The sequence below is a fragment of the Cannabis sativa genome, chromosome 1 (genome assembly GCF_029168945.1).
Source record: "Cannabis sativa cultivar Pink pepper isolate KNU-18-1 chromosome 1, ASM2916894v1, whole genome shotgun sequence".
Taxonomy (NCBI): domain Eukaryota; kingdom Viridiplantae; phylum Streptophyta; class Magnoliopsida; order Rosales; family Cannabaceae; genus Cannabis; species Cannabis sativa.
In genome coordinates this window covers 34,918,905-34,943,713 of record NC_083601.1, presented here as the reverse complement: position 1 = coordinate 34,943,713, position 24,809 = coordinate 34,918,905, and the positions used below count along the sequence as shown (strand labels likewise).

General features: G+C 36.1%; 4 protein-coding genes and 1 non-coding gene across 5 annotated transcripts; all 5 read left to right on the top strand.

Moving 5' to 3' along the window:
- The first annotated feature begins 476 nt into the window (after positions 1-476).
- LOC115702101 (small nucleolar RNA R71) lies at positions 477-583 on the top strand. The gene has a single exon (XR_004008796.2). It is a non-coding gene; the product is annotated as a small nucleolar RNA R71 (small nucleolar RNA).
- Positions 584-3,093: 2,510 nt separating this feature from the next.
- On the top strand, positions 3,094-5,758 carry LOC115702093 (cytochrome P450 704C1). The gene is made up of 5 exons (XM_030629537.2): positions 3,094-3,670; positions 4,237-4,521; positions 4,623-4,961; positions 5,105-5,305; positions 5,420-5,758. Exons 1-5 carry the CDS (start codon positions 3,155-3,157, stop codon positions 5,606-5,608), a joined length of 1,530 nt encoding a protein of 509 aa, XP_030485397.2. The 5' UTR covers positions 3,094-3,154; the 3' UTR covers positions 5,609-5,758.
- Positions 5,759-6,159: 401 nt separating this feature from the next.
- Positions 6,160-9,289, top strand: LOC115702087 (cytochrome P450 704C1). The gene is made up of 6 exons (XM_030629528.2): positions 6,160-6,533; positions 7,070-7,285; positions 7,383-7,673; positions 7,764-8,084; positions 8,381-8,584; positions 8,695-9,289. Exons 1-6 carry the CDS (start codon positions 6,246-6,248, stop codon positions 8,881-8,883), a joined length of 1,509 nt encoding a protein of 502 aa, XP_030485388.2. The 5' UTR covers positions 6,160-6,245; the 3' UTR covers positions 8,884-9,289.
- A 2,104-nt stretch (positions 9,290-11,393) lies between these two features.
- Positions 11,394-12,635, top strand: LOC115696653 (uncharacterized). Its single transcript, XM_030623544.2, has one exon. The coding sequence runs from the start codon at positions 11,394-11,396 to the stop codon at positions 12,633-12,635; it is 1,242 nt and encodes a 413-aa protein (XP_030479404.2).
- LOC133034236 (uncharacterized) lies at positions 12,632-13,815 on the top strand. The gene is made up of 2 exons (XM_061109286.1): positions 12,632-13,576; positions 13,714-13,815. The coding sequence occupies exons 1-2, from the start codon at positions 12,632-12,634 to the stop codon at positions 13,813-13,815; spliced, it is 1,047 nt and encodes a 348-aa protein (XP_060965269.1).
- Positions 13,816-24,809: the final 10,994 nt, after the last annotated feature.

Here is a 24,809-nt window from a genome sequence, read left to right as displayed (position 1 = left end):
GATTAAACTGTTGGTTCTGATTGCGTTGCTGATAGAACCCACTGTTTCTTCGGTTGTTATTCTGGTTGAACCCATAATTGTTGTTGTTGTTGTTCTGTGAAAAATTCCCAATGGCCTTAGCTTCATCCATTGGCAAATCATCCACATCTGCTTGACACTCCGAAAAGTGATGACTTCCTCCACATAACTCACAAACAATATGGGCTTGTTTAGCTTGCCCTGCAATTAGCTTTGTCAATGCCTCTACCTGAGCTGTTAACTTTGTGATGGCATCAACTTCTAACACACCAGCTACCTTCTTGGATTGACTCCTTTCAGTTGGCCACTGCTGGTTGTTTAGAGCCATCTCCTCCAATAGATCATACGCCTCATTAGCACTCTTTCTCATAAAGGCTCCGCCTGCTGCTGCATCTATTAGAGTTCTAGTATTACCAACCAACCCGTTGTAGAAGTTGTGAACCAGCATCCACTTCTCTATACCATGATGAGGACACCTCCTGATCAGATCTTTAAACCTCTCCCAAGCCTCATGGAGAGATTCATTATCTTGTTGGCAGAAGTTATTGATTTCTCCTCTCAGCTTTGCAGACTTCGCTGGAGGAAAGAACTTTGACAAGAATTTTGTTGCCAAATCATTCCAGGTGGCAATAGAGTTGGGTGGCAAAGAGTTCAACCAACTCTTGGCTCGTTCTCTGAGTGAGAATGGAAACAATCTCAGTCGAATGGCATCATCGCTAACTCCATTAACTTTAAAAGTTTCACAAAGTTCCATGAAGTTAGAGAGATGCAGATTAGGATCTTCAGAAGGGAGGCCACCAAACTGAACTGAAGACTGCACCATTTGAAGGATGGCAGGTTTAATCTCGAAGTTGTTTGCATCTACTGCCGGTGGCCTAATACATGACTGCACTCCCGTCAGAGTAGGGAGAATGTAATCTCTCAAGCTACGGCCATTAGCTTGATCTTCCACAGCGCCTCCATTATTACCATTATTACCCCCATTGTTTCCAACATTATTGTTCATATTGGCAGCCATGATTTCTGATGTTTCAGCAGTTGCTGAAACTCTTTCTTGCCTTTTGTTCTTTCGATTCCTCCTGCAAGTTTTCTCGATTTCAGGATCAACTGGTAATATGACTGCTTGTCCTTGACGGCGCATACACTTAGGATTCCTGAAATAGATCAAGAAAATATTGCAAGAAAAAGGTTAGAAAAATCAGCAAGAGAAAATTACCAAAGTAGAAGTTAGTATAATTTGGATAATATTAATCTTTATACAATTCCCCGGCAACGACGCCAAAAACTTGTTGCGAAAATTATTAATCACTACGCAAGTATACGCAATCAAGTAGTACACTCACACAGGTGAGGTCGAACCACAGGGAATTGGACTAATTACTACTAAATTATACTATTGATTCTATCTGGTAAACGAATACTTTTAATGAATTAAATAAAACAATTCAGAAAATTAAAACTAACAAAAGGAAGATTAATCAAGATAAGAAAATAGGGAGACGAATCCTGTTGTTAAGTTACCAATGTTAATGTCTAATTGCTATCCTTCTCTTGAAGTGAATGACAGATTATAAATTAACCTAGCTCTTTTCAGATCTTCTAGGTTCTAAATCTCATGCTCTCTAATTAATCTCTTAATTAAATTAACATGAAATCAGCATTAAGCAATAATCTAAATGTCACAAAGGCTATGTAAATACTTTCGTTTCACATCAAAACCTAGACTATCCAATTTTAGCATTCTCAATTCTCACTTTTCAGATTTCGAATTGAGATCATAAAACATGTAAAAGGTGATCAATCTTGCACATGGAAATTAAACACAAATATGAATAGTGTTCACAATCAAGATGGAGGAATGACAATTAATCATTAACTAGGAAAAACTTAAACAACATTCATCATTCTCCCTAAATAGGAGTTTAGTTCAAAACATCCATAATCAAATCCATAATTAACATTGAAAAAGAAAAGAACATAGAAAAATTAAAGAGAAGAGAAAGAACTAGTTGAAGCAATCGATTCGGGTCGCCACAAGCCGCTCTTCTAGCCTCCTTCTTTGTTTCTAGGGTTCCAATTCTGAATAATCCCTAATTTTCACGAAACCTTGCTATTTAAACCAATTCTCATCTTTAAAATTCGTGAAATTACGAAACTGCCCAAAAATCCCGTCAACAGGGTCCCCGTCGCGATTGGCACAATCCCCGTCGCGACGGGGTTAAGCAGAGAATTTTCGAGACTTTCTGTCAGTTCCCGTCGCGACTGGGAAATCCCCCGTCGCGACGGGAGTTCAGCATTGAATTTTTGAAACTTTCTGTAAGTTCCCGTCGCGACTGGCAAATCCCCCGTCGCGACGGGAATAGGCAGAAACACCAATTTTGGTTTTTCTTCTCGATTCTTTCACCGTTTTTCCTCAATTCTTGTACATACTTTCTTTAAATGCCCGAGGACCTGAAACAAAAGAATCAAGCGTAAAATAGCCCTAAAACTAGAAACAAAGAGTGAAAACTAACCGAAAATACGACCCGAAACTTAGACTAATTCTAGCCTAACACCAATCACAATGCGATATATCGAGAAGGTGCTAGGCACCACTGATGCCTAATAACAATGCTCTATTTTTAAGAGGAGATCTTGATTTCTATGGAATGATTTCTTATAATTAGTTAGTAATTTTTAATATTATTTATTAAATTAAAATAAGTATAATTTGATATTAAATTGTATTAATAATAGGAAATATTTGTACTACGCTTTGAACATTTCTAAATATAATTCCGCATATTGGGCTTAAAAATAGTAATCATCGCATTTCAAGATGGCAAAATAAAGCATATTTTGATCACTTATTAAAATTTAATATACGAACTAAATTGACTACAAGTTACTATTGTTTTTTTTATTATTATTTATACACAGATTATTGTACCTATCACATAATTAATTATTTTTTTTTAAAAAGCAAGATGATATAATTAATTAATGAATTGTTAAACACCACAACACAAGCTCAAGCATTGTGTGTCACAAATATAATTTAATAAGTAAAATGGAAAGAGACTTTGAATTATCATCAATATAAAGGAGAGGACTTGGTAAGTTGGTAGTATATATTACTCATCTTAAAGTCAAACCAATGGACATCCTATGTCTCATCGTTACTTTCATCGCAGTTTCATTTCTTACTACTATTCTATGTTTTTCTTTGCTTCTGCTAAAAATTTACACAGGCAAGTCCATACAGGACCCTTCATATCCACCAGTAAACGGCACCGTTTTTAGCCAACTCATCTATTTTAACAAACTCTACGACTACCAAACCCAAGTGGCCACTAAGTGGTCAACCTTCCGGCTACTTGCCCCGGGCCACAGCGAAGTCTACACCACCGACCCGAGAAACATCGAGCATGTTCTCAAAACCAACTTTGATAAATATTCAAAAGGTCAAACCAACCAACTCATAGTAACCGATCTCCTTGGCCATGGCATATTTGCAGTTGATGGAGACAAATGGAAGCAGCAGAGGAAGCTTGCCAGCTTTGAGTTTTCCACAAGAGTTCTTAGAGATTTTAGTTGCTCTGTTTTTAGGGAAAATGCCAATAAACTCGTTGGAGCCGTTTCCGGGCTTTCGGGTCGGGTTTTCGATATACAAGTGAGTAGCTAGCATGAAATAGTGAGTCTTATCTGGTTAACATGTCTAAATTTTGTTTTTGGCAGCTACTATAATTAGGACCTTGGGTTATTAATGATCGATGAAACCAATGAAGTCTTTTAGTAATCACACTTGGAGTTTCTATTTAGCTCATCTAGCTTTAATATTTATTGGCTTTTGTCACCCAGGGCCGGCCCTGGACATAGGCGGGCTAGGCCTGTGCCTAGGGCCCACCTAGTCCAGGGGCCAAAAAAAAAATTTTGCCCTTTTAAAATTACACAATTTTTTTGTTGATTTTGAAAAATACCATTTTTTTTCTAAATAAGGGCCCAAAAAATAATTTTTACCCTATAGCCCACTACATTTCACGGCCGGCCCTTATATACAAGAAAATTTCATACATATAACATAGAACAAGACGAGCAAGAAAAAATCAAAATTAAAGAATTAAATTTTTCTTTCATGGTGCCTTTTTATAAAAAATAATTTAAAAAAGTCTTTAGTACGTCTTGGATCTGGAGATGAGTTATGACAAACTTTCTCTTATATGCTTTTGTTTTTGGTAGGATTTGTTTATGAGATGTACTTTGGATTCTATATTCAAAGTTGGATTTGGGGTAGAATTGAATTGCTTGGAGGGATCAAATAAAGAAGGGAGTGCTTTCATGAAAGCCTTTGATGAGTCAAATGCTTTGACCTATGGGCGCTACGTGGATCCAATATGGGAATTAAAAAGATATTTTAGCATCGGCTCTGAAGCTGCCCTTAAGAAGAATATTAAAGTCATTGATGATTTTGTGAATCAACTTATCAAGAACAAGAGGAATTTGTTAGCGCAGAACCAAGATTGTGTGAGTTCAATTAGCCATAACATTTACTTTTTGTGCTTAATTTTATTATTATCTACTCAATTATTTATTTTAGTTTTTCATCTTGGATTTAATTTTCATAGCATGTCAAGGAGGACATACTTTCAAGGTTTTTAATGGAGAGCCAGAAGGATCCAGAACAAATGAATGATAAGTATTTGAGAGATATAATTTTGAATTTTATGATTGCTGGTAAAGATACCAGTGCAAATACACTCTCGTGGTTTTTCTACATGCTATGCAAGAACCCTCTAATACAAGAAAAAATAGCACAAGAAGTTAGAGATTTCGTTGGTGATAAAAATATCAAATACAGTGTGAATGATTTCATAGAGAACATAACTGATGCTGCTCTAGACCAAATGCATTATCTTCATGCAGCATTAACAGAGACCTTAAGGCTATACCCTGTAGTCCCTATAGTAAGCCCTTTAACAAATATTATTGTAGTTGGATAAAATACATAGAAAGAAAACAAAACTAATATCAACTAAATTTTATATATTGGTTTTTAAGAATTATTTTACTAACTGTGATATACATGACATCCCTTATGATCCTCGAGAATGGGAGATGTGCAGATATAGATGATACTCTTCCTGATGGCTTTAAAGTAAAAAAGGGAGATGGAGTTTACTACATTTCCTATGCTATGGGAAGAATGCCTCATCTTTGGGGAGAAGATGCTGAAGAATTTAGACCTGAAAGATGGCTTGTCAATGGAATTTTTCAGCCCGAATCGCCATTCAAATTTATAGCATTTCATGTATGTATCATTATGTGTATTTGTCATCATCATATGTGACACCTTGCTTGCTTCTAGTACTTCAAACTAATATATTACAAATTTTGTTTGTTCATCTTTTGGAATGGTTTGCAGGGAGGCCTTCGTATCTGTCTTGGTAAGGACTTCGCATACCGGCAGATGAAGATATTATCCATTGCCCTTCTTCGTTTTTTCCGATTCAAGTTAGCTAATGACACTAAAAAAGTAACTTACAGAACCATGTTCACTCTACACATCAACGGTGAGCTCCCCGTCTGTGCAGTTTCAAGGGCAGCCTCATAAAAGAAAATGTGCATCGTGTGATGCAGAATAATACTCATAGCTTAATATGGCAGTATCTCCAGCAATAAACAAGAAAGTGACATATATATATATATATGTATGAATATGAATATGATCAATGAAGCTGTTTGATATTTGTTTGTTGTAAAATTTATCTTTCACTTGTAAGTGATGATGTCGTTCATTTATTTGCTCTGAAGATTTTTCAATACTAGATTGCTGAGGATTAGATGACTTGTTGAAAACATATAGGGAGAGCCAACACATTAGCAACGAAAAGATGTCAATCCACTAGAGATGTCTTGCCATCAATTCAATAATTCAATTAATAAGACAATCCGAAGAAAGTTCCTCAAATTATTTTTGTCCTCCGAAAAGGATAAAAGAGTACAATCATGAAGCATGTATTAAAATTATCTTACATCCCAAATTGGTGTAGCATGATTTCTCGGATAGTTTTGTTGTAACTTTTAAGAGCCAGTAACAAGACACCACGTGGAAATTGAAAAAGTTCGTTTTATCCTAAAGGTTGTAAAAGGTAACGATAAATTTCTGCATTTTCAGAATGTCCCACTGAAAATATCTCTTAAGTAAATCCAAACTTGGAACTGGATCTCCTATCTTCTTCAATTCATCCATGGATATTCTCTCAAAATCAGTTCTGTTCTCAGCTTTGGCTTTGGTTTTCACTCTCCTCACAGTACAATTTCTATGGAAGAATAAGGCAAAGAAGAAGTACGCACCAGTTGCAGGAACTATATTTAATCAGTTGCTCAACTTCAAAAGATTGCATCATTATATGACTGAACTTGCAGCTAAGCACACAACATACAGGCTTCTCAGCCCCTTTAGGAATGAGATTTACACTTCGGATCCTGTCAATGTAGAATATATTCTCAAAACCAACTTTGAGAATTATGGAAAGGTACGAGTAGCTCCCCTGTTATAACTTGTGTTTGACTTATTTTTCTTCACTTTCAATACCTTAAAGAAAAAAAAATACTTTTTTGGACATTAGGACATCAAAGACTGATTGATTGTGTAACACCAAAAATAGCAATGAAAATGAGCTGAAATTCAGAACTTATCTGGTTTGCTCTTCTTAGAAGGAAAATTTTCATCAATTTCTACACCCTTTCATTCATCCATGAAAAGATAATTACAGAACTGTATAAGAAATTTAAATCTACTGATATGTTAATAGTATAAGAGTGTCCATGTTAATAATAGATACGAGCAATATTAGTGCACTTTAAGGCTACATTAATTAGTCATTGTCAACTAATTTTGAGTTAGAATCTTATAAATCTTAGCGTACAGGACATGTGGTGTTAAAGAAGGTAATTGTACTTAAAACAAAGTTGTCACAATCAAGAACATGGCATTCAAATTTAGGTAAAATATTAACAGAAGCATACATTTTGGTCATGAAATGGAATTGAGCTTTCAAAATTTTCGCAGGGTTCGTACAACTACAACATTCTTAAGGATCTTCTTGGTGATGGAATTTTCACTGTAGATGGCGAAAAGTGGCGCCATCAGAGAAAAATTTCAAGCTATGAATTCTCAACTAAAATTTTGAGGGATTTCAGCATTCGTATCTTCGGAAAAAATGCAGCAAAACTTGCCAAGATTTTGTCTGATGCTGCAGCAACTAACCAGACAATTGATATTCAGGTAAGTTAACTTGGTTTGCATAAGTCTATTTTTAAATCAGATTAATTTCAATTTCAAAAAATTGCCGATGATTGATGAAGGCAAAGAAGTAACACAGGATCTGTCTATGAAAGCAACCCTTGATTCAATGTTCCAAGTTGCATTCGGAGTTGAATTGGATAGCATGTGTGGATCAAGTGAAGAAGGCAAGAAATTCAGCATAGCTTTCGATGATGCAAGTGCGATGACCCTCTTTCGCTATGTTGACATCTTGTGGAAGATCAAGAAGTTCTTAAACATTGGATCAGAAGCTTCCATGAAGAAAAAAACCAAAATCATTAATGATTTTGTGTTCAAGATAATCCACACAAAAATCGAGCTAATGGAGAGCTCCAAGGACAAGTCTCTTGTAAGTGGAACAAACTAATGAGTTTCTTTTTTCAAGTCTTTTAACCATGTCTTGAAATCATAATTAGTGACATTGTTTACTGGCACACAGATGAAGAGAGAAGATATTCTATCCAGGTTTCTTAAAGGAACTGAAAATGATCCTATTTACTTGAGGGATGTAATTCTTAGCGTTATCATAGCTGGGAAAGACACAACAGCAACCACATTTTCTTGGTTCATATACTTGCTTTGCAAACATCCTTCTGTTCAGGATAAGGTTGTGAATGAACTGAGGGAACTGGCAAATGCTAAAGAGATCACAAACTTTGCTGATTTTGCTGAGACTTTGAGTGAGGAAGTAGTGGAAAGAATGCAATATCTCCATGCGGCAATCACTGAAACTCTTAGAATCTACCCTGCAGTTCCAGTGGTAAAGTGCAAAAAAATAAACAAATATTACTATAATCAAATAATAAATGTTAGAGAAATTGTGGAGACACTGCATAGGTGCACCATTCTTGTTTTTGAGCATTCCTCAAATTTTTAAAATTTCAAATAATTTATGCTTTAAATAGTATTCAACAGCATTGAACATATTTTTAGCATAGTACTTATTTAGAATCTTATGCAAAAATAATGAAATATTCATAGTTTTGTGGGTGAACCATAGAAACTCTCTATATCTTATATTTATTTCATACCAAATCTCAACTATATATTCAACAGGATGGAAAAATTTGCTCATCTGATGATACTTTGCCAGACGGCTACTCAGTGAGGAAAGGAGATTTGGTTGTGTACCAACCTTATGCAATGGGAAGGATGAAGTGTTTGTGGGGTGATGATGCAGATCAGTTCAGACCAGAGAGATGGCTGGATGAGAATGGAGTTTTTCAACCACAAAGCCCTTTCAAGTTCACAGCTTTTCAGGTTTTGCATTATGTTTCTCTTAGGAACTTTTTCAAGTCAGAAACTTGAGAGTTGAGATTGTAACTTTACTTTAGTGACATAAAAAGTGAAAGAATCTATTTCATCCACAGGCAGGACCGCGCATTTGTCTGGGAAAGGAGTTTGCTTATAGGCAATTGAAGATTTTTGCAACCGTTCTGTTAAACTACTTTGAATTCAAATTAAGTGACGAGAAGAGAATTGCCCATTACAGGACAATGATCACTCTTCATATTGATGGAGGTCTTCAAGTTCGCGTCCTCCACAGGAATATAAATTAGCTTAGGCATCCTTTTCATTTGACCAAAATTGAAGATGACCTTTGTAGAGAGGCTTATATATATAATATTGGTCAATGGTCATTTATAACTCAACTTGTGTACGCTAAATTTAACCTAATTAATCTTGGTTCATAACACCAAGTTGAGATATCACTTGGCACTTTTTTTTCTTCTTCTTTTAATTCATTACATGTTACATAGAATGGGTACATGTTAACATCCCACTAGGAATAATCACGAGAGAAGAGTTCATGATGATGGGGCCAGCAACACTTCGATAATCAACCACCACCTGCAATATATAGATAGAATAGACCAACAAGTAAGCACACTTGATATGCAAGTGAGTAGCATGAATTACTCTTATCTAATCTGATGTATAATTCTAACTAATTTTTCGCAGCTACAAGTATTTGTGTTGGTGACCGGTGAAACTAATCTTTTAACCACACTTAAAGTTCTTTATTTAGCCCGTTGTTTATTTAGTATTTTGTCAAACCATCTCCAATACAATATTTAAAAAATGATAATTACAAAATGTACAATTTTTTATAAATTTTTACATTTTTAAGTTTAATTTTTTTTTTTATATTTTCATAGTGTTCTAAAAAAATAATACTAAAATAACGAAAAAATTACATAAATAACATACAAATAACAGAAAATCAACAACAAATTAACAAGAGTATAATATAAAAATACATCCAAAGATTGTCAGAGTTTATTTGCATTTGGAGAAGTGCTATGTTCTTTTCAGAGCATTGGTTAAAGTAAAGCTCAGGTTGGATGCATGGAGTATGCATCGGAAGGGACCGATATTGAACTTTGACTTAGATTTATTAAACTTATCGTAATACCTATTCAAGTCAATATCGCCTGGTTGATCCTATATCAAATGATCTTAATCCTGTTATGATTCTGTAAATAAAATTATAAAAATATTTAAAATTTCGTACAACTGTAATTTTGTAATTTTTTTTTTATATAATTTATGTGTATTTGTGGAATAATCTCTATTTAAAATTTCTATTAAATTTTGCACAAAAAAATAAAAGAAATTTATAAAGAGAAAATTACATTGTATAGTCACTTTTTATTTCTTATTTTAATTTTTATCTTTATTTTATAACTCTTTAATTTATATACCGTTTTATTGGTCATATTCTCATTATGTGGATTAAGAACTCTAATTTTGATAAATTATATGAGGTTATATTTTGTACTTTGATTATAAAAGAGAGTACTTATCAATTAAAATTATTTTGGAGTTATATTTAGTTAATGTGTAATAAAAAGTGATAGTTTTCAACTTATCCCAAAGAGGAAATTACATTGTATACCCATTTTATTTTATTTATTTTAATTTTTATCTCCATTTTCATATTCTTTAAGATATACTCACTTTTATAGATGATATCTCTATTAGATTCCTTAAGTTAATGTAAATCATATGTTAGACTTAAGTAAATAGTTGGGGTATATTGGGCAACCTATTCCTAAAAGTAAGTATATTTTAATAAAATATAATATGAAAGTATTTTTGATTAATGAATATAAAAAAATGATATTTTTCAACGAATTCCTAAACAAAGCAAGGCCAAACCAAAAGACAAAGTCTTAAGTGGAAACAAGAGGTTCCACCTCCCCAGGGAATGAAAAAACAAAAAAAGAATGAGCAGCAGTCCACGCCGCAAGAGCATGAGCAGAAAAGTTAAGAGTCCTACGAATCCATACCACACGGGCATCAATCAAAGAATCCAGCTGATCCATAAATAGATAAAATCAATACTTCTCTTGTAGCATGGAGCTTTATTAGGAGAAATACCATCAACTAATACTTTATAATCTAAAAGGAGAATCGAATTATTGAAATGGTGTTTTTAAGCATGCTAAAACATAGTAATAAAATATTTTTTTAGCATTCTATTGGAAATTATTGATTTTAAAACACCTAACATTTCTTTAAAAATTAATTTTAAAATATAAATAATTTAGATTAATTCAAAAATTTAAAATAATTTTATTTAAGAAAAAAATTAATTAAAATAAAAAATCAATAGCTAAAACAGAATCAACCATTCTATACAATATCATATGAATACTTAGCATGAGAATCACTCGGTTCTATAAAACTTATAATAAGTATGATTATATTATTTTGCATGCTTCAATGATACACTAAATGTATCAATTCATTATTTTTTGCTAGTATTTTTAATATTTGAATAGTTAAGAAATTTGACTGGCATTCGGATCCACTTCACAACTTGCAGGATCAAATTTTGAACTCAGTTATGGTTGCTGTCATTTATTTTTTTGTGGCTGAATAGAAACTGAAGTATTTTTAATTTCTGTTGTAATACTCATTTTTGTGGTAGTAGGGATATCAAAACATGATGAGTTTAATAATGGATTTGATATAGTCTGCCTATTGGTATGTTAGAAAAGTCTCTCGATTGAGTGCTCTGTGTGGAATTTGAAATTGTTTGCTGTTCTTGGCCGATTGAATCATGGATTTACAAGGTTTGGAAGATCAATGGGCATCATTGGAATTGGAGGAAGAGGATGAGGTTGGCTTAGTTGCTTCACGTGTCGAACAAGAAGAACTGGTCATTGATACTCGATGGTGTCTAGTTGGGAAACTCCTTTCGGGCAGAGTTAGTGATTTTGATGCGTTTCAAAATATGATGGCGTTCCTATGGCAACCGGGCAAAGGAATGTACGTAAAGGAACTGAACTCTAATCTATTTTTATTTCAATTTTACCATGAGATAGACATTGATAGGGTGATCACAGGAAGTCCTTGGACTTTCAATAAGAAACAACTTATTCTCCATAGATTGAAGGAAGGGGAGAACCCCCGGAGTGTGAATCTTCATTTTCTTGATTTGTGGGTTCATATATATGATCTTGAACATGGTTTTCAGTCTTTGAAAGTGGTCACGGATATAGGAAATCTAATGGGTAAGTTTGTGGAATCGGATATCAACAATTTTTCAGGCGTATGGAGGGAATATATGCGAGTTCGAGTGACAATTGATGTCGATAAACCGCTGCGAAGAAGAATGAAAATATTCCGGGAGGATCGGAGTTGGTTTTGGGCAAACTTTAAGTATGAGAATCTCTCTACTTTTTGCTTCATTTGTGGTATATTGGGCCATTCGGAACGCTTTTGTCCGAAGTTATTTCATACACCTGCTCATTTGATCCAAAAGCCTTACGGGATGTTCTTGAAGGCCAATAGTAGGCGTACGGCTGAGAAGATTGGAGCCAAATGGCTCCGGTCAGGAGCTGTAGGAGGGAGTTCCGAGAGAGGGGAGGGGAGTTCGAGACCCGTAGCTCCGGCGATGGCAGGGGGAGGTCCGACGGAGGAGATTGGGGAGTTGAATGGGGAGTTGATTGGGGGATATGGAGATAGTGGGCTGGCAACTAGATTAGTGGAGGGGGGAGTTAATAATCGTGATATGAGGGAGAAATTGGTGGAAGGGAAGTTAATTGAGGGTGATAAGGATATACATGGGAATAATGGAGAGGATTGTATCATTTATAATGATCCAAAAAGGAAAAGAATTGGGGGTAGGATGGGTAGTGGGGTGGGCGGCCCAAGTGACAGTAATGGGCCGAATGGAATTGGTATGGCTAAAGGTGGGTTGACTATTGTGGATATGGAACAAGATGGACATGTGTTGGGAATGGGTCCAAAAAACGATATGTTGGCGGGTTCTGGGTTCCAGGCCCGCCATTCATCATGATTTCGTTAAGCTGGAATTGCCGTGGGCTTGGGAACCCACGGGCCGTTCAATTCCTTAAGGACTTGGTTGTTCAAAAGAGGCCCGACATAATTTTTCTTTGTGAGACATTATGTAAAAAAGATGTAGTGGAAAGAGTGAGAGTTACATTGGATTTTGAGGGTTGCTTTGTGGTAGAAGCCCAAGGTCATAGTGGTGGACTAGCTTTACTTTGGAAAAATCAAAGGTTGGCCGAATTAAGGGGGTTCTCTAGAAACCATATTGATGTCATTATACATGAAGATGAGTCGCGACTTTGGAGGTTGACCGGCATATATGGTGAACCGAACCGTGCTTTAAGAAGGAATACTTGGGATCTGTTTCGTTCTCTGAATTTGGAAGTACAACTACCTTGGTGTTTGATTGGAGATATGAACAATCTAGGGGGTCAAGATGAGAAGAGGGGAGGCCGAAGCTACCCCAATTGGCTAGTGGACGGGTTTCGTAATGCTCTTGACCAATGCGGGTTGGTTGATTTACACTTGGAAGGTTATCCATTTACATGGGAAAAAGGCAAAGGTTCAAGTAATTGGGTCGAGGAAAGGTTAGATAAAGCTCTAGTGTCTCATTCTTGGCTTCAATTATTCCCTTTGGCTAAGTTATATAATGTGGAGATTTCAACCTCAGATCATTGTCCAATCCTTTTAATGCCTGAAGCTTACTCTTTTGGGACGCATAATCGAACATTTCGTTTTGAGAATGCTTGGTTGCGTGAGCCTATGTGTAAGGAGGTGGTGAGGAGTAGTTGGGAGGGGTTGAGTGGCCGTGATTTAGTGGAAAAAATTGAAGGATGTGGGGTGGCGTTGGAAGCTTGGGGGAAGGATTTCACAGGGAACTTTAAAGATCGGATCAACCAATGTAAAATGGTAATCCGAAACTTGAAGAAGAAAAGGGATGAGGTTTCGGTCAGAATTCATAAGGAGAAGCAAGAGGAACTTTTTGAGATTTTGACGAAGAGAGAGATCTATTGGAAGCAAAGGTCGAAGCAGTTTTGGCTACGCTCTGGTGATACTAATAGCAAATATTTCCACAATTTTGCTAGCTCGAGGAAGAGGCAAAATCACATACAACGTTTGCAAAGGGAAGACGGAGTGTGGGTGGATTGGGAGGCCGGTCTTGGTGGGTTGATGGTAGACTATTTTAATAGATTGTTTGAAGCTTCTAATGTTGATATTAGTCATGTTTTACAAGAAGTTCAACCCTCTATTTCGGAAGACCAAAATGAAATGCTTCTCGGCTTTGTTGAGGAGGATGAGGTTCGCATGGCTTTGTTTCAAATGCATCCTGACAAATCGCCTGGTCCGGATGGGATGAGTCCGGGGTTTTATCAGAAATTTTGGGATATTGTTGGGAGTGATGTGGTTCGGTTGGTACGGGAGTTTATGGATACGGGGGTGCTTCCTATCGGTCTCAATGATACCAATTTGGTATTGATCCCGAAAAAGAGTAGTCCTTGTAATATGGGCGAGTTAAGGCCTATTTCTTTATGCAATGTGGTTTATAAGGTCCTTTCGAAAGTGTTGGCTAATCGCTTAAAGAAGGTTCTTGATCAAGTTGTCTCTGATTTTCAAAGTGCGTTTATTCCAGGAAGACTAATATCAGACAACATTATGGTTTCCTTTGAAGTCATGCACTACTTAAAAAGGAAAACTAGTGGTAAGCAAGGTTATATGGCGCTCAAACTTGATATGAGCAAAGCTTACGACAGAGTGGAGTGGAGATTTCTGAAGGATATGTTGAGAAGGATGGGTTTTGCAGAAAAGTGGGTGGATCTTGTGCTTCAATGTGTGGTTTCGGTTCGGTATCACATAACCCATGGGGGTAGGAAGCTGGGGCCGATTGTCCCGTCTCGAGGTATCCGTCAAGGCGATCCTATATCGCCTTATTTGTTTATTGTTTGTGCCGAAGGCTTTTCCGCTCTTGTGAGGAGATTTGAAAGGAATCAGTTGCTACATGGCTGCCGTGTTGCTAATGGGGCCCCGAGGGTGTCTCACATGTTGTTCGCGGACGATAGTTACTTGTATTGTCAAGCTTCGGTTGAAGAAGCTACTCGTGTTATGGAGCTCCTCCGTTTGTTTGAATTGGCTTCTGGTCAAGTGGTTAATAAAGAGAAGTCATCTGTTTTCTTTAGCTCTAACACAAGGGGAGATGTTCGTCAACTCATATGTTCGGTTTTGGGTATGATCGAAGCAGGTGAAAATAGCTCTTACTTGGGACTTCCTAATACTATGGGGAGGAATAAGAATGCTGTGTTGGGGTTTCTTAAGGAAAAGGTGCTCAAGAGGATCAAGAGTTGGGATACGAAATTCCTTTCTCGCGCGGGTAAGGAAGTGTTGATAAAAACGGTTGTTCAATCGTTACCTACTTATGCAATGAATGTATTCCTTCTCCCGGTTGGAGTGTGTAAGGAAATTGAGAGCCTAATGGCTAGATTTTGGTGGAAATCTTCTTGGAATCAAAATAAGGGCATTAGTTGGATGAGTTGGTCTCGGTTGGTGAAGCATAAGCTTGAAGGAGGAATGGGGTTTAGAAGTCTTCGTGAGTTTAATATCGCTATGTTGGGTAAGCAAGGGTGGCGTCTTGTCACTAACCCATCTTCCTTGGTGAGTCGTGTTTATAAAGCGAGATATTTTGCTCAAGGTGACTTTTTGACCGCTGAATTAGGCTCCAACCCGAGCTTTATATGGAGAAGTTTAGTGGAAGCTCAAGGAGTTCTCAAGGCGGGTTTAAGATTGAGGGTTGGGGATGGTTTATCCATTCGGTTTGCGATGGATCCGTGGCTACCAAGTGATGAGTCTCCAATTCCAACTTCGGATCTAAGCGCTTATAATGATCTCAAAGTTCAAAGTTTGTTCAAGGTAGGGGCTAGGGAGTGGGATGAGGAAGTGGTTCGGGACATATTTACCGAAAGGGAAGCTGAGCTAATTATGGGTATCCCTTTAGCTAGGAATGATGCTATAGATTCTTGGTATTGGTTGAAGGAAACCTCGGGTTGTTATTCTGTAAAATCAGCATACCAAATACTCATGAACCGTGATACCAATGTTGATGGAAGGGCTGGGGATTCAAAGTTTTGGAAAGAGTTATGGGAAATTAAAGTTCCGCCTACGGTCAAAGACGTTCTTTGGAGAGCAGCGGCTAATTGCCTCCCTACAAGGAAGAGACTTTTTGAGAGGAAGGTGCCTTTGGACTATAGCTGTCCATTTTGCTTAGTCTCTAGTGAAACTATCACACATTGTCTTCTTAATTGTGATTTTGCTACTGCTTGTTGGGAGAAGCTTGCCGTGTGTGTTGGGGGTCGGGTTTGGGAGTCTTTTCGTGATTGGCTGCAACAACTTTTAAATACCGCTGATGCTGAGAAAGTTGCACAAGCCGGCACGTTATGTTGGGCGATATGGAAGGCACGGAACGATATAGTTTGGGATCAGAAAAGCCGGAGTGCTAATGATGTTGTACAGTTTGCGTTAAGGTCTATTGATCAATGGAAGAAAGCTCAGTTGAGTGAAAACTATCCTTCGTTGAACCCGATGTTTCTCAACAAAGGTGATGAGCTATGGACTAAACCCGCCTCTAATGGGATCAAACTTAACGTGGACGCTGCAATTTTTGACAGCGACAACCGGTTTGGCTTTGGTTTTGTGGTGAGGGACTGCCACGGTCAGCTGTTGGTGGCTTCGGGGTCTTCTCGGCCAGGAAAAACTTCACCAGCTGATGCCGAAGCTATGGGAATTAGGGAGGCGTTGAGTTGGTTGAAGGACAAGTCATACCAACATGTTTGTGTTGAGAGTGATAGCTTGGTTACTGTACAAGCTATCCATAGCCCGATTGAGATGTTTTCGGGATTTGGTTTAATTGTGAAAGATTGTAAGTCTTTGTTAGACTCTATGAATAATGTTTCGTTACGTTTTGTTAAACGTTCTGCTAATCGAGCTGCACATGTTATGGCACGTCAGTCTCGATTGTTTGCTGATCGTATGTTCACGAGGGATAATGTCCCTTCGGAACTTAAAGTTGTACTTTTGAGCGATTGCTCTTGAGTTAATGAAGTTGATTACTTATTCAAAAAAAAAAAAAACTGCTATTAAGTTCGGGTTTTTTAATGTCAGCTTAAACAAGTTAAAAGGGAAAGATTTGTATATTTATCATGTAATTAAGAGTTACAGTAGAATCTCTATTTAAGAATAAACTATTCAAGAATAACCTCTAATTTGTTAAAAAAAATTAAGTCCCAATTTAGGCCAGTTATAAATAAGAATAACCTCTAAATTGTAATTAGTTTTACATTTTTTAAGTCCCGTATTAACAAAATATATCTCTATATATAAATAATTACATCTTAATGAAATATATACATATATTTTGTAAATTTATTTATGTAAAATTAATAATTTTATTTTAAATTATAATACATGTATGAACATTATATTTACTCTAAAATAATTTAATTATGATATAATATTAATGATTATTTATTGTTATTATTATTACATTGATATTTTTTTTTTGTTTTTTAATTTTCTTTTCTAGTGTAACTCTATTTAGTTATAAACTCTCAATTAGAATATAATTTACTTGGTCCTAAGTGTATTCTTAGATAGAAGTTCTACTATAGTAGTTTTTCTTTGAGATATCCAAGAAACAAATAAAAATCCAAAACAGTATTTATCCTTTAAGATATCCAAAATAAATTAACATATTAAAAATAAAAAGTTCTTTTTGTTCATAAAAAAAATATTTAAGAAATTTGATAAATTTTTTGAGAAATTTAGAATAATTTATAATACTGAAAAATAAAATTTAATTTTTATTTTTAATATGTTAATTTATTTTGGATATCTTAAAGGATAAATACTGTTTTGGATTTTTATTTGTTTTGTAAATATTATTGATCAGACTCTTTATTTTGTTAAATGAAAATTAAACCTTATATTTTTTTTAAAAAAAAAGTATTTTATATTAATTTTTTGTCAAAATAAAAATTAATAATCATTTAAATTAGTACATTTTTTTACATCTAAAAATCATATTCAAATTGATTATAGAAAAAAAAAATTATCAAAAATTAAATTTAAAATACTATTTTATATTATTTTTTTTAAAAAATATATTACTTAATTTATCATTTTACAAAATAAACATTCAAATCCGTAACTTCTATAAAATAGTTTCTCTAAAATAGTATTTGGAATTCTACAATGTATCCCCTTAAAAGGGATGCACTGATACACTTTCTATTTGTTTCGGCATCTAAAAGAAGTTGTTAGTCTAATTTTTTTAATATATTTGTGTACGTTATAGTTATTTAGGATATCCTACAAAGTTTTAAGAAATTCGAAATAATTTATAATGTAGAAAAGTGTTCAAACAGTATATTGTACACGCGTATATAATAAAATAGTCACGCATTCAATATACTATTTGAACCCTGTTTCAGTATATTAAATTTTTCAAACTTTTACAAAATGTTTTAAATAACTATAACGTACATGATCATGAGAAAAGATTTGATTAAAAAATTACTTAAAAACTAAACCAAATAAAAAAAAATAAATATATATATTCTGTAAAAGGGTGCATATAAAATTATTGACTTTTATTAGATAAGTCAAAGAAAAAGTGTCCAATCATCTAAATTGCTTGTGAAATGGACATTTGTCAATAGTTTTTCGGTTTTTTAAAAGGGTTTTTTTAATATTATACCTAAAAATAATTTTATTTATAAAAATACTTTTAAGAGAATTATTTCCACAAATACCGATTGTCACGTCAGCATGCATACCGAAATTAAAAATAATTACCGAAAAATAAAAAAAATTGGAAAATTTTCATTTTTTGAGAGTTTTAAAAAAGCAACCATTTAGTTACTTTTGATGTAAATAAGATATCAATTGATTACTTTTCTATTAAAAATATTATTTTAGAATTTTACACATATATATAAATAATAAAATAATTACTTTAATACGTGAGAAACATATATTTTTTTGTCTTTGAAAAAGGATGACTAATATTAAAAGTAATTTTTTTTGTTTCTTATTTATATTTTTAAGTTATACTATGTTATTTTATTGTTTAAAATATTTTGAGGTTACTTTTTTTTTTAATGTAAATGTTTCAGATACTATTCAATTTATTTATAAGTTATTTTATAAACTTATTTATTTATAAATTATTTTATAAACTAATTTAAGTTTGAAAATAGATTATTTATTAGCTAATTAATTCTAAAAGAAACTAAAATGTTACTTTTATTTTTGTTATTTTTTTCGGTAATGGCAAAAAATATACACTTCTTACATATATAAATGATTATCTTAAAGAGTAGATTATAATTGTGTAATTTTTAATATCAAATAATTATTGGTCTAGTTGGAAAAATATTTTAAACTTTTGAAAGAAATAAAAGTAAAGAGAGAAAGAAGTGTGTAAATGTAAAATGAAAGGAAAGAAAAAAAAATTAAATACTGACTAGAATTTAGATAATTTGACACAATTTTCTAAATGTAATTATTTCATTTTTAAAAAATAAATAAATAAATAAAATGAGAAAGATATTTAGATACCATTTCTTTTTTTTTTTTGAACAAAACATTTATTAAACAACACCAACAAACTTACAAAGAATGGGAGAGGTTAGCCTTACAAACAATGGTTAACCAATCCGGAAAAGAATTGTAAAAAGAATGGGTTAATTTTTTGTCAAGGCTTCTCTTAGCTAAGCTATGAGCACCTAAGTTATGGACTCTTTTTACATGATTAAACTTTGTACAATGAGAAAATTCTGGGTGTCTCTTAATTTGGTTCACCACCGGCTTCATGTCATCAAGGGAGTTGCCATTGTGAACGATTGCATCCACCAGTACTTTGCTGTCCGTTCTGATCTCAAAAGGTTGGTGAACACTCTTCGGTTTATCTTGAAGAGCAGCTGCCACTGCTTGAGCTTCAGCAATATTCACATTGCAGTAAATCGGTTTATACTTCATACCTGCAGAGAGAATATTACCCTTCCAATCTTGTCAGACATAGCCAATCCCCACCCCTTCTTGGTTCGGTTTAAGAGCTGCATCACAATGCACACAATATGTGCCAACCGGGGGAGTTTGCCACTGATTATTCTCGGCAGCAGGGTGCATCTTTGCTAGACTTTCTTGTCTATGAATCTCTCTCGGGTAGCTATTAAACACCCATTCCAGCAAACGAGCACCATGCATAGAATGTTGATTGGTCCATTGTCTATTTCGATTCTCCCAAATAGCCCAAAGAACCTTGACAACATCTTCAAACTCTTCCTTAGCAAGCTTATGTCTGAATTCTACCAGCAAGTCCATCATTGAATTCCCTCTACTATCTTTAATGATTTTGTAAGAAGGCATAAGTTTCCAAACTTTTTTCACCTTTTCACAATTCCATAGAGCATGGGAGAGAGTTTCTTCAAATCTGCCACAGTTAGTACAAATTGGATTAATTTTCATACCTCTATGAACAAGATTAGTTTTTGCCGGGAGCCAATTTCGACACATTTTCCAACCGAAGAGCTTCATTCGGGGAGGCAAATTCAGACTCCACCACATCTTCCACCAAGCATGAGTTTGATCCATATTAGAGCTTCGGGTAGGAGTAAGGTTTATCTCCCTAGCTACTTGATACCCGCTTTTTACAATGTAGTTCCCATCCTTAGTGAAAGGCCAAATAAGCATGTCCTCCGAGTGAGTATCTATAGGGATTCCTAGTATCCAAGGAACATCCTCCTTATGAAAGTAATTGTTGAGAGTATCCATATTCCATTCATCCTTGTTATTCAATAGGCTGCTCACTGTTGTATTAGGATTTGCTTCTATAGGCCGGTTTACAATCGTGCCATTAGGCCTTGGTAGCCATTTGTCTTGCCAAACTCGAATGGTTCTACCATTCCCAACTCTCCACCGGGCACCTTCATATATGATCTTCCTTCCCCAAACAATTCCTTTCCAAATGCAAGATGCGTTTTGGGAAAGGAAGTATTAGGGTAGTAGCTATGTTTCAATACTCTTGCTAATAGAGAGTGTGGTTTATGAATGAGGCGCCAACCTTGTTTGGCTAGAAGAGCTTGATTGAATTCGGCGAGACTACGGAACCCCAAATCGCCCTCTTCCTTCGGTTTACACATCTTATCCCAAGTGCTCCAATGGAGTTTGTGATGTTCCTTAGTGTCTCCCCACCAAAAATTGGCAGCCAATGAGTGGAGGTTTTTGATCAACTTCTTTGGGAGACGAAAGCAACTCATAAAATAGCTAGGGAGAGCTTGGATCACCGCTTTTATAAGAATCTATTTCCCCGCTTGAGAGAACATTGAAGCTTTCCACCCTTTAAGTTTATTCCAAACTTTATCCTTTATTACCTCAAAAATCTCTTTTTTTTTCCTGCCTATGTAACTTGGCAGCCCCAAATAGATTGCATGATTAGGAACCCATCGGACCCCAAGTGTGTTGGCAAGTTGTTGTCCTACTTGCTTTGATATCCTTTTTCCCGTACTCACTTCGGACTTCTCAAGATTTATTTTCTGCCCCGAAAGCCTTTCATATTGCTGGAAAATCTGCTTCATGGTCTTACATTCGGCCTCCTTCCCTTCAAAGAAAACAAAGCTATCGTCCGCAAAGAAAAGGTGCGAAACGGTAACATCATTCCTTCCAAATCTTACCCCTGTCACTGTTCCAGCCTTCTCGGCTTCCTGGATTAAGCAAGATAATCCCTCCGAACAAATAAGAAAGAGGTATGGGGAGAGAGAGTCACCTTGGCGGAGGCCCCGAGAAGGATGGAATTTCCCAATTCTTTCACCATTTATTAAGACCGAAAAGGATACACTAGTAACGCACCTCATAATTTTCTCAATCCACCTTTCATCATATCCCAATCCACGCATCATAGTCATAAGGAAGCTCCACTCAACCCGATCGTATGCTTTGGACATGTCTAACTTTAGGGCCATTTTCTTTCCATTACCAAATCGTTTCAACTTCATACTATGAAGGCTTTCATAACCGATGATAGCATTGTCTTGGATCAATCTTCCTCCGATAAAAGCACTTTGAACCTCAGAAATAGCTTGATGAAGACTATGTTTCATACGCCCCGCTAAACACTTTGCCACGATCTTGTAGACCACATTGCATAAACTTATCGGGCGAAATTCTGACATTTGGACTGGTTTTGGAAGTTTCGGTATGAGGCAAATTAATGTGTCATTGATGGCTTCAGCACTCTTTCCTTCATTTAGAATTCCCAAGCAAACCGTAGTAACTTCGTCTCCAATAATTGGCCAGAACTTCCTATAAAACAGGCCCGGCATTCCATCATTGCCCGGGGCTTTGTGTGGATTGATATCTCGCATGGCTCGTAGTACTTCATCCTTCGTAAATGGAGAGACAAGATACTCATTGATTTCCCGGGAGATTTTGTGTGGCACTTTGCGTTGGAACTCTTTTAACTCTTCTATAGTGGCTGGCTGGGCAGTAAACAACTGCTGGAAATAGAGACAAGCGACCTTTCCCACCATTTTATTTCCATATACCCAGCGAGCATTATGATCAAGCAGCCCCGTAATTGCGTTTTTCTTCTTCCTTGAGTTCGCTTTTCTGTGGAAAAATTTGGTATTGCGGTCCCCTTCCTTTAGCCATAGAGCACGACTCCTTTGTTTCCAAAATTTCTCCTCTTTGTCCAAATACACATTGTACGATCTCTCTATTTCTTTCAAATGATTCCAGTTTTTATGGTCTGTTTGGGTGGATAAGGCTGCAATTTTATCTTCATATTCCTTGATTCTTCTATTCATTTCCTTCTTTCGGGTCTTATTCCAATCATTAAGAACCACACCACATTTATTTAGTTGTTCTTTGAGCTGTCTAGCCGTGGTGCTGGTAGTTCCCATCCCCCATGTTTTCTTAACTAAATCATGGCACATGTCTTCCTCGGCCCAGGCGTGTTCAAAATGGAAGCGAGAATACCATTTAACTCCCTTGATGGCATCTTGTTGTTGTGTATCACAAGTGAGAAGTAATGGGCAGTGGTCTGAATTTAATCTCTCAAGATGCACCACTTTTGCAGCAGGAAACAAGTCAAACCAATCGGAATTGCCGCAAACTCTGTCTAGTCTTTCAAAGATCAGATTTTCTTGTCTCCCGTTGCACCAAGTAAACATATTTCCTTCAAACTCCACTTCTCGAAGATAGCAATCGTCTAGAGCTTTTCTAAAGTTGTTCATGAGATATCTCGGCTTTGGATTGCCTCCCTTTTTCTCTTTTTGCCTAAGAATCTCATTAAAATCTCCCCCAATAATCCATGGCCCCGTATACATTCTGGCAATTCTATTCAGAAGTGTCCAAGAGTCACCTCTTTTACTCGGATCTGGGTCTCCATAAAAGCCTGTAAACGGCCACCCTTGGTTCTCCTCTTTCCTTATGAAAGAATCAATATGGAAAGAGGAAAACGAAAGAATAGAGCAATTTATTTTTTCAGACCACAACAACACAAGCCCACCACTCTTGCCTTTAGCTTCCACAACAAAACAACCAACGCTGAATTAGGGACTTCAAAGTACGGACTGTCCAAGGGTTCCCCATCCCTTGAATGTTCCACAATAACGCATTCATGGTTGTAGGCGACCCTGACTCACAGGGTTCGCCTCTTCAACATTTTGAGCAATTGTCAAATCTTCGTTCTGAGAAATGCCAATTGGTGTGTCCACTTTCCCATTCTTTCTTTTCTTTGCATCTTTTTTGACCGCCACTTTCCTTCTTTGTTCTTTTGGTATTGGCTTATTACCCGAACCAAAGGCAAAGGGGAGACTTTCCTTTAGTCCAGGTATATCCATTGATACACCAATCGGAACATCAACCAGATTATGGCTGTCACTTATCACCATGTGATTACTTGCTGTTCTTTGAAGTTTCCCAGCCCCCACTGTCTCTTTGTCTTCCACCAATCTTCTTTTCCCCCTTCCATCTTGAGCCATATCAGTTCTGTCTCCCTCTTTCTCATGTTGCCGGTTCAGGCCTCTTGTGATTTGCAACTTGTTCATCTCCCTATTGTCTTGATTTACTTCGTTTCCTTCAAAAACCTCACACCTTCTTTGTTCACGCCCTGTCTCTTCAGTTAATAGGGGTTCAAAGGAGTTGCCCATAGAGATATTGATTCTTTGATTACTGGTTCCTTGAATGTGCTGCTCCTGTACCATGATCGTCTCTTTATTGCCATCTTTCACCATTTGAAATCCATCTCGCACTCCGCTGTCAGTTTTCAACCAAGTTCCATACGCCATTGCTGTTTTTCCATCTTCCCCTATAACTTCTTTAATATCAAGAGAGCAATCCTTTTGACTATGACCAATCCATCCACATCGAAAACACATAAAGGGGAGATCATCATACTTGAAAGCCACCCATTTCTTATGTCCAGTACACGGTAGCAAGAAACCTGGGCAAATCAGTTTATTAATCGACATCCACACCTGAAATCTAAAGAATCCATCCGCCACCATTCGGGATACATCGGAGTTTTGAACATTAATCACTGAACCAGCCATAGATGCCAATCTTGTAGTGTTTTTCTCAGTGAGATAATCAATGGGAACCCCCAAAGCTCTGCCCCAAATTGGAAATACATTCAGGTCATTCTTCCATGAGTCACTTGAGTTGCCCATCTTGCCCAAAATTAAGACCCCATTCGATAAATACCACGACATTCTTGCTAGGATTCGAGATTGTGTTTGTTCGGAATTGAAAGAAAAGGTAAGGAACATACCTGTTGTGAATTTCTCTTGAATCTTAATATTCCATTCCGATTCCTTCAATTTCCAGATCCGCCCCAGCAAGTTCTTCAAGAATTCTCTGCTGTGATCCACTTTCGAACATAGCCTTCCCCGAAGATTGTATTTGGCAATCATGGTGGATAGGCTATGATCCACCTCCCAATCTTCTTCATCCGAGACATGAAGTTTATTAGTTTTTGCTAACAGTTCCTCCATTGTGATGGCGAGTACACACCAGTCCGATCACCGGAATCCCTTCGTCTCCGAGGGAAAAGAAAGGCAGGGGTTCAAACCCAGAGCCCTAGCAGAGAGCGCGCGAAAAATAAGTAATTTAAATGTTATTAAGATAAAAAAAA